Raw genomic sequence first — 12,586 nt, 5'->3', positions numbered from 1 at the left:
GTCAGTTAATTTACCTAACTGCAGCACCAGAAAGTTCTGTCCCGAACTGGGCACCTGTACAAGTCCTGCACACATCCACCTGCTTTGTGAGTTCTATCACCTATTTTAAATTATTCCTACTACATAACAGAATCTTAAGCAGTTTTAAAGGGGCTTTTTCTGTGAGAGGTACAACAGCAAATCGTGCCTTGTGCAGCTGGGTCTGGAGTCCTGGAAAACAGGTCAGAAAACTGGTTTCAAGTGTTAGATTGGCATTTGAGCCCCGGCCCTGGTGCTGATTACAGTACCCGAGCTGTGGGACCAGATGTGCTGCCCCTGAGGGATGTGTGTTTGCAGAGATGCCACTCTCCCACCTATCTGCTTCATCTTGGAGATCACATTTCCCACTCCCAATTTCAGTTAAGGAAATATTCTAGTAGGTTACCTTTAATTTGCATGGGTTTAAAATGCTTACTGTGTCACTTACCTGAAAACTAAATTTATGTTTTTAAAGACTAATTCAGTTGGCAATCTTCAGGCTGGTAATTCTTAATAATGACTCTGAAATTTGGATTATGGATCTTTAACTTCTGTTGGCCCAAAATTCCAGTTCTTCACTACCTTCTCAGTTGTTTCCCAGGGGAAGGGCCCCTCTCACTACCAGAAAAAATGACGTTGTTTCTTCACAATTAGTAGAAGGTTCAAACCCACTTGGACAAGTCCCAATATACTTTCTTACTAAGAAATGATCTTTTGAGGGCAGAGGAAATAAAGGTGTCATTGCCTGACCCAGCACTGAGCCTGTTGTGTCTATCACATTCAAATCTCTTCCTCTCTTCCCCGTGTGCCCCTTTCATCCCTCTGCTTGTTTGGTGCCTATTCGTGTAACAAATCCGTAACCAAGTGGTCCATTGCTAAAAAGTCACAAAAAATGAGAACAGAAATGTTGATACAGTGAATCATCGAATCATGAATCATGGAATATCCCTAAATTGGAAGGGATACACAAGGATCATCCAGTCCAATGCCTGCCCTGCACAGACACCACAACAATCCCACCCTGTGCTGAGGGCGTTGTCCAAACGCTCCCTGAGTTCTGGCGGGGTCGGGGCCGTGACCATTTTCTGGGGAGCCCGTTCAGGGCCCGACCCTGCTCTGGCTGCCCAGCGCTATCGCAGCCGGGGATTCCGCGTGTCGCAGGTCCCGCAGCCCAGGGCGGGGGCAGCGTGCGGGACGTGCCGGCCGCTCCCGGCGCTCCCACCCAGCGTGTTCATCTCCCGCGCATGGGAACTCTCGGGCGTCACCGGGGCCAGGGCGCGGGGGTTCTTCTGGCCGGTTTAGCGAGGATTAAGAAATCAGCTGAGTTCATTGGGGACCGGGTTGGAAGCCCTCGAAGCCGCCGCACACGGCGGCTGCTGCGGCAGGGAGAAAACGCCGCAGACATAATGCGTTGTACTGAAACACCACAACACCGCGGGGTCGGGAATAACCCCCCGGTGCCTCCGCTCTGACTCCCGATGGGCTCATATTGTGCTTTCCCGGCGCAGGCGGACCCCGCGGGCGGTATCGCTGTTCCAGCCCCGTCCTTGCCGCTCCAGAGCAGCCGCCGGTGCCTGCGGGGCTCCCCCCGCGCTCCCCCGGCCCTGAGGGCCCCGCCGGCTCCCGCCGCCTTTCCCGCCTCTCCCCCCCCCCACCCCGCCCCGCTGTTGCCGTGGCAACCGCGCCGGCTCGCGCCCCGCCCGCTTCCGGCGCCGCTTCCCGTTCCCCCGGAAAGGAAGGGGCGCGCGCGGGGGCAGGGGAAGCGCGGGCGGGATTTCCGGCGTGCGGGGCGCGCGCGCGGCGGAGCGGGAGCGGCCGCGCGAGCCGGGGCTGCGGGGCGGCCACGCCACTTCCGCCTCCGCCGCCGCGTGAGGGGCCGGGACCGCCGGGAGCGGCACCGGGAGCGCCGGGAATTCCGGGTGCGGTACCGGGAGCAGCGCCGGGAGCGGCCCAGTCGGGAACGCGGCGGAGGAACCGCCGCCCAGCGCAGCCCCGCGCCGGCCGCCGCAGCCCCGAGCGGCTGCGCCCCAGCTCCATGAATGGAAATCGGCAGCGCAGGTGAGCGCGGGCCCGGCGGGGCCCGGTGGGGTCGGGGAACGGGTTCCCCGCGCCGTTCCCCCCAACTCCCGGTGCCCTCCGCGGTGCCGCGGGACAGCGGCCGAGCCGAGTCCATCCCGTGGGGGATCGGGCGGGAGGAGCTGAGCCCCGCGGGCAGGGCTCCGGTCCCGGGCAGAGCCGGGGCCGAGCCTCTCCGTGCCCTGCTTCCCGTGCCGGAGGTGGAGGAGAAATTGTCGGTATTTCATAACCGGTGTGCCGGGCTTGCGTAACCCGCGCCGTGCCGGTGCCCGAGGGACGGACCCGCAGAGCCCGGCGGGACCGGGCAGCGCTCCCTCGAGCAGCTCCTGCCGGGCACACACCGGGGATTTGGCCCCTGTGTGTCAGCACACTGAGTTTTAGGGCTAATTCCTGTGCCTTTGGGTGTGCTGCTTAACAATAATCATTCCGAGGTGATTATTGACCAGAGAAGCTGTGGCTGCCCCATCTCTGGGTAGTGCTCAAGGCCAGGCTGGACCGAGCTTGGAACAACCTGGGATAGTGGAAGGTGTCCCTGCCCATGGCAGGAGGTGGAATGGGATGGGCTTTAAGGTATTTTCCGACCCAAATCGTTCTGTGATTCTATTAAAATCTTCACATTTTGGCCATTTGGTCCTTTTGCCGGGAAAGCACATGCTCAGTATTTATCAACTTAGTGGTTTAAATGGATTTTGAGGGTTGGAGAAGGAAGTTCTGATTCAGTTTTTCAAGATAATTTATTCCAAATCTGGCAGAACAGTGGAGGAGGGTTCAGGGTTGGGCAGCGTTTAATTGGCAGTTCCCTGGCTGTACCTCTATGGCAAAGGGAATGTCCAAAGCCACCTGGAGTTCCATGTCTATCACTTGAATAGGTACCACAGGTGGTGAAAATACAAGACTGAGACCGAAGGTGTCAACACAAAACATGCCTTCCCATCTCCATATGAAGATCCTTTTCTAACATACTTGGCGATTTAAAGACAATGATGGATTTGGCTGGAAAAACTCCCTACATCAGCTGTTGCCTGGCTTGAGGTTGTGGTGGGTTGAGAAGATTTTAAGATGCAGGATTTTAACAATCTAGTGGAAATCATGTGATGCTCTCTTACACGTTGTTAAATAAACTCTAACCGGATGCAATTGTAGTTGTCTCCTGATAAGCAGATTTGCAAGAAGAACCTGTAAATGGTTTCGTTTTCCTTTGGAGTGAATTTACCTGTTGTTAGGCTGCAATATGTTGGGTTTTTGCAAAGCTACTGCAGTGTTCCTTGTGGGCTCAGTTGGTGTCCAGCACGATGGATGGTTCTATGTCTGCTCTTTGATGAGAGAAGTGTTAAATACAGTGTTCACGTTCCAGGTTTTGGGCTGTTGGAACAGGAAGACACAAATCATCCTTGGTGGAACAAATGAGGATTAAAGCTCTGTCGTGAAAAATACTGAGATGTGCTTTGTTTTCTGTGCATGAAGGGAAAACGTGATAAAATAAGTAGAGAGGGGAACAAAGATTGGTGTGTGAGTATCTCTGAAGTAAAGTGTGGAAGCATGTGCCAGGACATCTTAGGTGATGCAGTGCTGTAGGTGATGTCCTGTTTGTTTGGGAGGCTTAGGCTAAGGAATCTGGTAATTATGGCTCTCCTGGTCCACGGAATTTGAGCATGGAAGTAGGAGCAGGATGTGAAGGTGGCTGATCGGGGCGTGGGTTGTGGTGAAACGAAACTGAGGACCAGCAATAAAATGTTTGGTGGGAAAAGTGAAGGAAAAGCTGCTCTCGGCACAGGTCAGGCATTACTGTACTTCCACCAGGAGAATGTTCAGTAAACTTCCAAAAGGCAGGGAGGTTCAGCCAACAGGGGATGTTCTGTGGTGTAACCAAGTCGGATCAGTGCTGATTGTCTTCATTTCCATATCCTACATTGTTCTTTGAAAGCTCGCAGCTTTCTGTGTTAAAAGTATTAAACTGGGTTTTTTTAATTTCAGTTTTTAATGAAGCACCACAGGCATCCTTAATGTTCTGTTTATTTTCCATACAGACTTTGGGCAGAGAAGTTCCTGAGAGGCTTTTCCCTCTCTGATTCAGAGTAGTGATTTGGGAGGCCCATTATAAGTCCCGTTTTTGTGGGTGTGGTAGAGCAGAGAAGGGAGTGATTCATAGTTGCCTTCAAAAGTTATTCTAGTGTGAGATACAGTGGCAGATTTCCTCTGGAGTTGCTGTGGAAGTTGTTTGACTCACAGTATGAACTGTTTCATCCTCAGAGCTTTATTTCCTCTGGGGTGAAGGTGTCCGAGAGTATTTCTTGAGCTAATTTTTACCTTCCTGATTTTGGTCTGTGGAAATACCTTCCAGGGAAAACTCTTGCAGGGTTTGTGTGGGCTGGCACATTCTCTTCTCCCAGAGCAATTGGGTATTAACTTCACTATGTGCATATAAGCTGCTTTTTTGGGCTTAAAGCTTTTTGTATTTAGATTTTTTAAATGGTTCAGAATCATTGATTGTCTTTTAAATTCTCCTGAAACACTTTAGTGTGTTTTCTTTAAGTCCATTAGGCCAGAATGAATTACCACACCAGTATTTGGCACAGAGTCACAGAGCATGGCATCAAAATGTTAGCTTTTGATGAGTTTGAACATGACTTAGTATCTGAAACCTTGAAAAAAAACAAACCCTAAATTGCAAGGAGGAATGTTTAGAAAACATGGATTGCATTACTCATAAATAATGTAATGCCACCCAGCAAGGCCGAGTGACAGAAATGAGGCAATTCATGATTTCTGGCAGATGGAGCTCGATCATTGAAACCAACATTTGAATCAAATCTTCTCTATGTATTTTTTTTAATCCAGAATTAGGTTATTTTTTGCTAGTGATAAGATTTTCTTAGAGCTCTACAGGCTGGGCCTCTGAAGCCAGGGGCCCTGTGAAAGGGAATCTTTTATTTTTCCCCCTCCATGGAGAACTCTAGCTCTCCCCAGTGCAGCTCCAGCCTGAGGCTGGGATCGGTTCCACAAATCTGCCTCGTGTTCCTGAGCCAGAGTAAGTTGTATTTACCTGCTCAGGTCTTGATGATGTGTTTTGGGCTGTTTCAGCACCCATTCAATTGGATTTAGAACTGCTGTACAAACAAAAATAAAACTACTAAGTTAGCTCTGTTAATACCGCTTGGCTTTATAATGCTGAAGCCACAGTGGGAAAGAGGATAATTTTTTTCTTGGTGGGGATGGCCCTTTCTGTAAGGAAATCTGCATTTCCTATTAGCATCCTGCTGGAGATCAGGGTTTTTCTTCATTCTGTAAAAACACCGCGTGTGCCAGAAGCTGCAGTTTTTCGTACAATGGTGTGTTGGAAGCATTTGCAGGTTTCTGAGCTCCTGCTCGTTGTGTTCAGGCTTTATTCCGACAGGGCTTCTCTGGTTGCTAGGTAGGTGCAGCCAATGTTTGGATGCAGGCCAGACATGTCCGTGTGCTGGCTGGGCTGCTGAGGAATCGCTGTCCCTTTCAGCTGTGTTTCAGCTTGGTTGGAGCATCGATACTTCCGTGGAAGAAAAGATTGTCACTCAGAGCTCGTTGGAGCCCTTAGAGGGACTCCCACAGTGGAACTAGGGGAGCTTTAAGGTCCCTTCCAAGTCAAACCATTCCATGGTCTTGAGATGTGCTCCCTTGCTGCACAAAAGCCTTCCAAGAATCTGTCTGAGACTCCAGTTTTTGTTCCTGTTTGTGTGTTCATTGTTATGAATCAGTTGAGTTTTACTGCTGGGGACTTTGCTGAGCTGGTTTTATGAATTGAGCTCTGCTCCAGCACACTAAACAGACTTGGTTTGGGGGTTTTCCTGGGATTTTTAAGACCATCCTAGGCATGTATCTGAAGGGAGCCTACAAGAAAGATGGAGAGGGACTATTTACAAGGTCTGGAGTGATGGGGGAATGGCTTCCCACTGCCAGAGGGCTGGCTTAGATGGGATATTTGGAAAAAGTTCATTGCTGTGAGGGTGGAGAGGCCCTGACACAGGTTTCCCAGACAACCTGTGGCTGCCCCATCCCTGAAAGGCCAGGTTGGACAGGGCTTGGAGCAGCTTGGGATAGTGGAAGGTGTCCTTGCCCAAGGCAGGGGGTGGGAATGAGTTGATCTTTAAGGTGCCTTCCAACCCAAACCATTGCATGGTTCTGTGGTATGTGTGTACCTGGTGCTGTAATGGCAGAGTATATTGGTTTCTCCTCTCAAACCTGTGGGCAGCTGAGCAGTGCAGAACTCTCTGGAAGCACTAAGGAGCTGCTCCATCCCCTGTGGAGGAGGCCTCACAGTGCTGCTGCTTTGAGAAAGGTTTTTGTGCCTTGACCTGCTTTGTTTTTGCAATGGTTAAAGGACTTGATGCCACTCGGGCATCCTGTACTCTGTAGAATAATAGTACTTTGAATTTTTTTGGTTTGTGTTTATTTCTATGGGCTTGACACAGGACTTAGGCATGAGGTTGGGTGAGTCACCGATAGATCCGTGGCGGAACCATCCCCAGAGCGTCGCTGGTTATTTGTGTTTTATTGAGGTTTGAGTCACAGCTTTGAAGCCACTGACACAAGACTTTCACAACAGAATCTGGCAAGTCAGTGTCTCTTGAAAGCAGGGTCTTCTGAGTGGGTGCTCCTGTATTTGGGCAGTACTGGCATACTCATGTTTTTAAATTAATTTGTCCACGGGAGCATATGATTCACACAATAATAGCAAAATAACTGATTTTTTTTTTTTTAAATTACACCTGAACAATGTGTAGACCTGCACTTCTGATTCACTTAATTCCTGTTAGCCAAATTTGGGTTCTAACTTCTTCCTGAGTGAGCAGGATACACAAGGCTGACCAGACTAAAAGAACCTTTTCAGTGTTATCTTTATTTCACCAGCTTTGTTAGTCTTTCCTGCAGATAGGAACGAAATGTAAACTATTGTGTGTATGTCTTCAGAATATTAGTATGAACTGTTGACTTGTTTATACCGCTCAAATGTTTAGTAGTAACTTCTTTTTGCTTATGCTTATATTCTGCAAATATAGCTGGAGTAAATTCTAGAGCTGCTTTTACCCATGTGAGAGTATTAAAATGAAGGAAAAGTTGAAGAGAGCAGATGCTTGGAACAAGTTTTGCATAAGCAGAGTCTGTGAGCGGGTTTTAAATGATGCTTCTTGGTTTCTGTTTTGTTTTATCTCGTGGCTCCAAGCCAGCCCCACTCAGAATTTTTCAGTAGTTTTCTGGGTAGAGCCAGACAAATGTTACAGACGAACTTGGCTTTGATGTTCACCTGTTCTCAGGACATGATTTCCTTCAAGATAATGCAGGTTTTTTTACAGAAATTATGGAGATTAATCAAAAGGAAAATAAAAAACATTTTTTCCCAGCACTTGACATTTTAACTCCGCTATGAAAATGAGTGGGCTGGAATTGCTGCCTGCATCACTGAGTAGGAGGAGAGGGGAGAACTTTGCACTACCTCGCTCAAATGCTCTGTAAATCAGGACATTTGTACCATGAGTAACTTTTTAAAACTCAGACTACTGAGCATTTTGGGTTTGTTGTTGTTTCTTAACCGGAAAGAGGTATTTTTAAGTGGAAATACCAATAGAAATTCTGGGAAATGGGCTATATTTACTAGTGTGTTTGGTTTGTAAGGCATGAGTAATGCAAATCTTAAGTGGAGGGTTCTCACCTAAATGATGTGAAGCAAATTAAATAGATGAGAATTGAACAAATCTGGGCAGATATTTTAGCTGCTTTTCAAAATACCCATCTCAGTGCTGATTTGTATGCTTCTCTGAGCAGTTCTGGGTATTCTTCTCTAGCCTACAAGTAAGCAAGAGTTTTACAATCCTGTCTTAATCTGAGACTTTACTCTTCTGGCAAATTGGCTTTATGGGGGCAGTTAGATGAGAGATAATGGTCTTACTCTTCATCCATTTTCAGCCAGCAAAGTTCAAGAATAATCTGTCTTCCAAGACTAAGCTGATATAGGCACTGAAATGAAGAGTTTATCTCAAATCCTGTGTATCAGTCCAGAGCTACTTCTGTAATTTTGTACTCTGCAGCCACTTAGTTATTACCAGGGTGTTCAGAAAAGACTTGTAAAACTTAGTGTTATTTTTTTGGGTGGTTTTTGTTTAAAGGGTTTTTTTTGTGTTTTGGATTATTGGTTGGTTTTGTTTTTTTTTAGGAAATCTCCTAAACAAAACCTGCTGATTTTATTCATGCTGATCACTGAAGCTTATGAGTAAGAGAACAGTCTAGATGTAGGTGTAGGCTTAAGAATTAATAACGAGCAAGCATTTGTTTGGAATTTCATGGCCAGCATGCTGTTGGAGACAGCTGATTTCCTTTCCTCGAGTGTGCTGGCTCTGCCCACTTGGTTGTCCTGGGAGCTGGTTCAGGGGATCATCTGTTGTGCTTTTCTCCTAATCTGTGGGATTTTTCCTTTGCAGGACCCGTGGGGGCACAGCCCCTGCTCATGGTGCCCAGACGTCCCGGCTATGGCACCATGGGCAAACCCATTAAACTGCTGGCCAACTGCTTCCAAGTTGAAATCCCAAAGATTGATGTCTACCTCTATGAGGTGGATATCAAACCAGATAAGTGTCCTCGGAGGGTGAACAGGTGAGAAGATACATTTGTCTTGTAAAATATACCATTGGGAATGCTGAGTAGCATCAAGAGCTGTGAAAGGGAAAATTTCTTTCCTTTTCCCCACCTCCCAGCTGGGAGGTGAAAGTGCTGCTGCTCATTCAGCTTGAAGAGGAAGTCAATATTTATCATCTTCCTGAAGTGCTTTGGGTTAATATTGCCTGGTCAGGACGTGGTGCCTGGAAGCTGCTGCTATGCAGGAAGCTTGGTTTGCACGTGCTGAAGGAAAGTGTTTCCATTCTGTGCCACTGAAACATCAAGACCTCCCAAAGAATTCAGATCTCAAAGGCCTGTTACAGTTAGGGCTGTTACAAAAGTCTCTCTTTATCTACTACTCGCATCAAGAAGCATTTTTGTGTAAGCTGAAAATTTCATGATGGTATTTCAAGTGTCATTTCAGTGCTTGTGTCAGGTTAACCTTTATTGCCATCAATTTATAATAAAGCAAGGGAGGCGAATTTATAATTGTGTCCAAATTGGATCAGGCTTTTACATGATTTTGTAGAAACTCAGGTTATTAAGGATTTAACGTCAAGCCTTTTTTATTAGAGCATCTCATGTTTATAACCAGTATAGGCAGAATTCAAAACTCCCATCAATTGAGGAGCAGATAAACATTGCTGCAGACAGTACAATGAACTGGCAGAGCTTCCACTTTGGGGGTTGTGCTGCTTTTTCACAACACCACTTTGTGGGTTTTTTCCAAGGTAACACTGTCTTTGTTTTCCATAATAAAGATGATACAAAGGCCTTGGTTGGTTCTAGGAGTTTCTGAAATTATTTCAGTACCAATATTTCCCAGTATTTGAGCATTTGCATTGATTCTGATTTTATTCTGTAGTGTTTATTTATTTAGTTAAAGTATGTGAAGCACCTTTTGGAATAGCAGTGGGTGTTTATAATTCACTCAAGTATTGTTTATTGCAACTACTTCAGCAAAACACCAGGAAGTGGGAGCCAGCTTGGGTCTGATCCTTCTTCAGAAACATCTTCAATGTAACTATCCCCTTTTCCAGGGACGTGGTGGACTCTATGGTGCAGCATTTTAAAGTTACAATATTTGGGGACCGTAGACCAGTTTATGATGGGAAAAGAAGCCTCTATACAGCCAATCCACTTCCTGTGGCCACTACTGGGGTAAGATAACTGGGAAGATGTTATATTGGTAGCAGCTTCATAGGAAAGGAAAAAAACTAACTTTAAATGTTGTTGATTTCAGAAAAGCTGGAAATATCTTACAGTATCTGTGCTAAAACTAAGTCTTTCTGATATATTTCCTGCAAATTCCAGTGTGTTAAATATTCATGTAATAGTTGCATTCAGAGCTTCCTGTAGAATTTAGTAGCTGCTTTCTACAGCAAAATCTATTAAAACATTTCATTTTACAGAATGTAACATGTGATCTTACGATGAGTTGAAAAAACAAGACAGAGTTTTTCTAGAATATGTTGCTTTATGATTTGAGGTGAACAAAAAGTTATTATCCTCTTCTGCTTGGTAAGGGCCCAGTTCACTTCATGCATTTGATAATGTACTTTCATCAAATGTGCTCTGTCTATAATATCTGGAGTTTTTGAGTCTCTGGCTCAGTTATGGGAAGGAGTGGAACCTCAAGGCGACCAGACTCCAGATTAAAAAGCTGCTTTTTATTTCTTTCTTTTCTCCCCTGCCCAGGTGGATTTGGATGTGACACTACCTGGAGAAGGTGGAAAAGATCGTCCCTTCAAAGTGTCAATAAAGTTTGTTTCTCGGGTGAGCTGGCACTTGCTGCATGAAGTTTTGACAGGAAGAACCTTGCCTGAGCCTCTGGAACTAGACAAACCTATCAGCACTAACCCTGTTCATGCTGTCGATGTGGTGCTACGACACCTCCCCTCCATGAAGTAGGTTCACTGTCTTCCTGCAGTCTGTCTTTACCTGAAGTATCCCCACTGGGAGACCTTCATCCCCATTTCTTCACAGGTGAAAAGAGAAACTGCTCATTCCCCTTTGCAGCACAGCTGGTGAGCTGAACGGGGAGCTTGTAGCCAGTCCTGTACAAGTGTTTCTGTAGGCAGAGCAGGTGATGTGTGTGTTGGAAAAGATCAAGAAACAGCAGGCATTTATAATAGGCCTTCATTGAAATACTGAGAGGTTCCAGTGACCTGAAACACTGCAGTCCTGGTTCTGTTCAGCTTGAGCCAGGTGATGGTGGTGCCTGTGAAAAGCACAAGTCTCTTTAATCCATTGATACACTGTCACCAGTGCACGCTTCTCATGTCTGAAATACATGGCTGGGACCAGATACCTGTCCTAACAAAGTCTCCTATTTGTTATTTTATCTCAGAACTCTAAAATTTAGAGAAAACTAATTTTTCTTGATTTGGTCAATGAAAGTTACTTTTGAAGTTTATTGGCTTTAGGCAGCACGATGGCTTTGCTCTGATAGGTTTCACTGCGTGTAGCTGACTCCTAAAATAGGATTTGTGGAATCCAGTGTTCCTCAGCTTCCCCGGATCTGAGTATGTTAACCTTTGTACTAATGCCTGTGCATTATAAAACAGGAGGTGTGGAGGCTCAGGAGCAGCTGTTTTCTACCTGTGAGAGAAACATCATTTCCTCTAGTGCTTTTTTTCCCCCATAATATTTATTTCTCTCAATGTATCTCGTATTCAAAAGTTCCCTATGAAATAGGAAAAATGGTATTTAAGGGTCAGGCCAGTATAGACAAGGCTATTGTACAGACTCTGCTGTGGTGGGGATTCCACTTTCTTGAAGCAGAAGATCAGGAAGGGTAAGTTAACTTAGTTCTTGATTTGTTGTAAAAACTGAAAGTGGTTTGTGCATTGCTAAAAATAGTATATGTTTTCGTCTGAATTTAAAAGCACTGCAGTAGGAGCAGAAACATTTGGGATGTTTTGTTTATACTTGCTTCTTGGCACAGGTTGCTGGTGCACAAAATGCCAAAAAATAATAATGCTGTGTGTTATAATCTTTGTTACATGAATTTTATGTTTGGAAAGCAAGAACATAAATGTGTGGCCACCTGTTTCACCAGGTACACCCCTGTGGGCCGCTCCTTCTTCTCAGCTCCAGAAGGCTATGACCACCCCCTGGGAGGGGGCAGGGAGGTCTGGTTTGGGTTCCATCAGTCAGTCCGACCTGCCATGTGGAAAATGATGCTCAACATTGATGGTAAGTGGAGATTCAGGGCTGACATTCAGACCAGACATGTATGGCAAAGGCTACCTAGAAATTCTAGTCTTTTTTCCTTGCATTTGTCATCATGTTTGAGCTGAAACTTAGCTGCCATATAAAAACCAAGATCCCTACATAAGAAGGAATTGCACAGGGCTTATTTTCCTACTTCATTTCAGTATTGGTGCATCAGTGACAGAGGGAGATTGCCTGCACTGTGTCTGTGCATCTGTAGACAGTGAGTGGTGCTCAATACTTCCAAGAAAACTCTGTAAAACATAACCCAAACATTTCTCTGAATAGGGCTGATTGGGATGGGCATTCTTAAGCAAAAGCATAAGCTCTGCAGCACTGTATAGAATCCCAGATGAATGGATCAGAGAATCACTGGTGCCTGTGTCAGACTCCTGCGTCCTGTGAGCAATCGACTCCTTAGTTGTTAAACCCTCATTGAAAAGTGTCAGTGGTGGAGGTGCAGGTGCTGCCTGAGGTTTTCTCTGATGCACATTCAGTTCTCACTGCCTTTGAAATGCTTTATAAACCCAAGGTAAATTGTCTTGCTCTACACTGAGCACTCAAAGTCAGGTTGTGCTTAGCATCTGTCTTGGGGCATAATAAAATATTGCAGATGTTGAGCTGTCTTGCTGAAAATTTGCAAGTCTACGTG

The 12,586-nt window shown here is 46.0% G+C and overlaps 1 protein-coding gene across 1 annotated transcript in view; it reads left to right on the top strand.

Moving 5' to 3' along the window:
- Positions 1–1,882: 1,882 nt before the first annotated feature.
- Positions 1,883–12,586, top strand: part of AGO3 (argonaute RISC catalytic component 3) — a 33,067-nt gene continuing 22,363 nt past the window's right edge. Inside the window, exons 1-5 of the mRNA XM_014881284.2 lie at positions 1,883–2,076; positions 8,544–8,715; positions 9,759–9,879; positions 10,417–10,625; positions 11,780–11,916. Coding sequence (XP_014736770.1) covers positions 2,058–2,076; positions 8,544–8,715; positions 9,759–9,879; positions 10,417–10,625; positions 11,780–11,916 — 658 coding nt within the window. The 5' untranslated portion in view covers positions 1,883–2,057. The remainder of the gene's footprint in view (positions 2,077–8,543; positions 8,716–9,758; positions 9,880–10,416; positions 10,626–11,779; positions 11,917–12,586) is intronic.

This window comes from Sturnus vulgaris, chromosome 24 (genome assembly GCF_052056855.1).
Source record: "Sturnus vulgaris isolate bStuVul1 chromosome 24, bStuVul1.hap1, whole genome shotgun sequence".
In the NCBI taxonomy this organism is placed as follows: Eukaryota; Metazoa; Chordata; class Aves; order Passeriformes; family Sturnidae; genus Sturnus; species Sturnus vulgaris.
The sequence above is the reverse complement of the archived record's forward strand: the minus strand, read 5'-3'. Positions and strand labels throughout refer to the sequence as shown.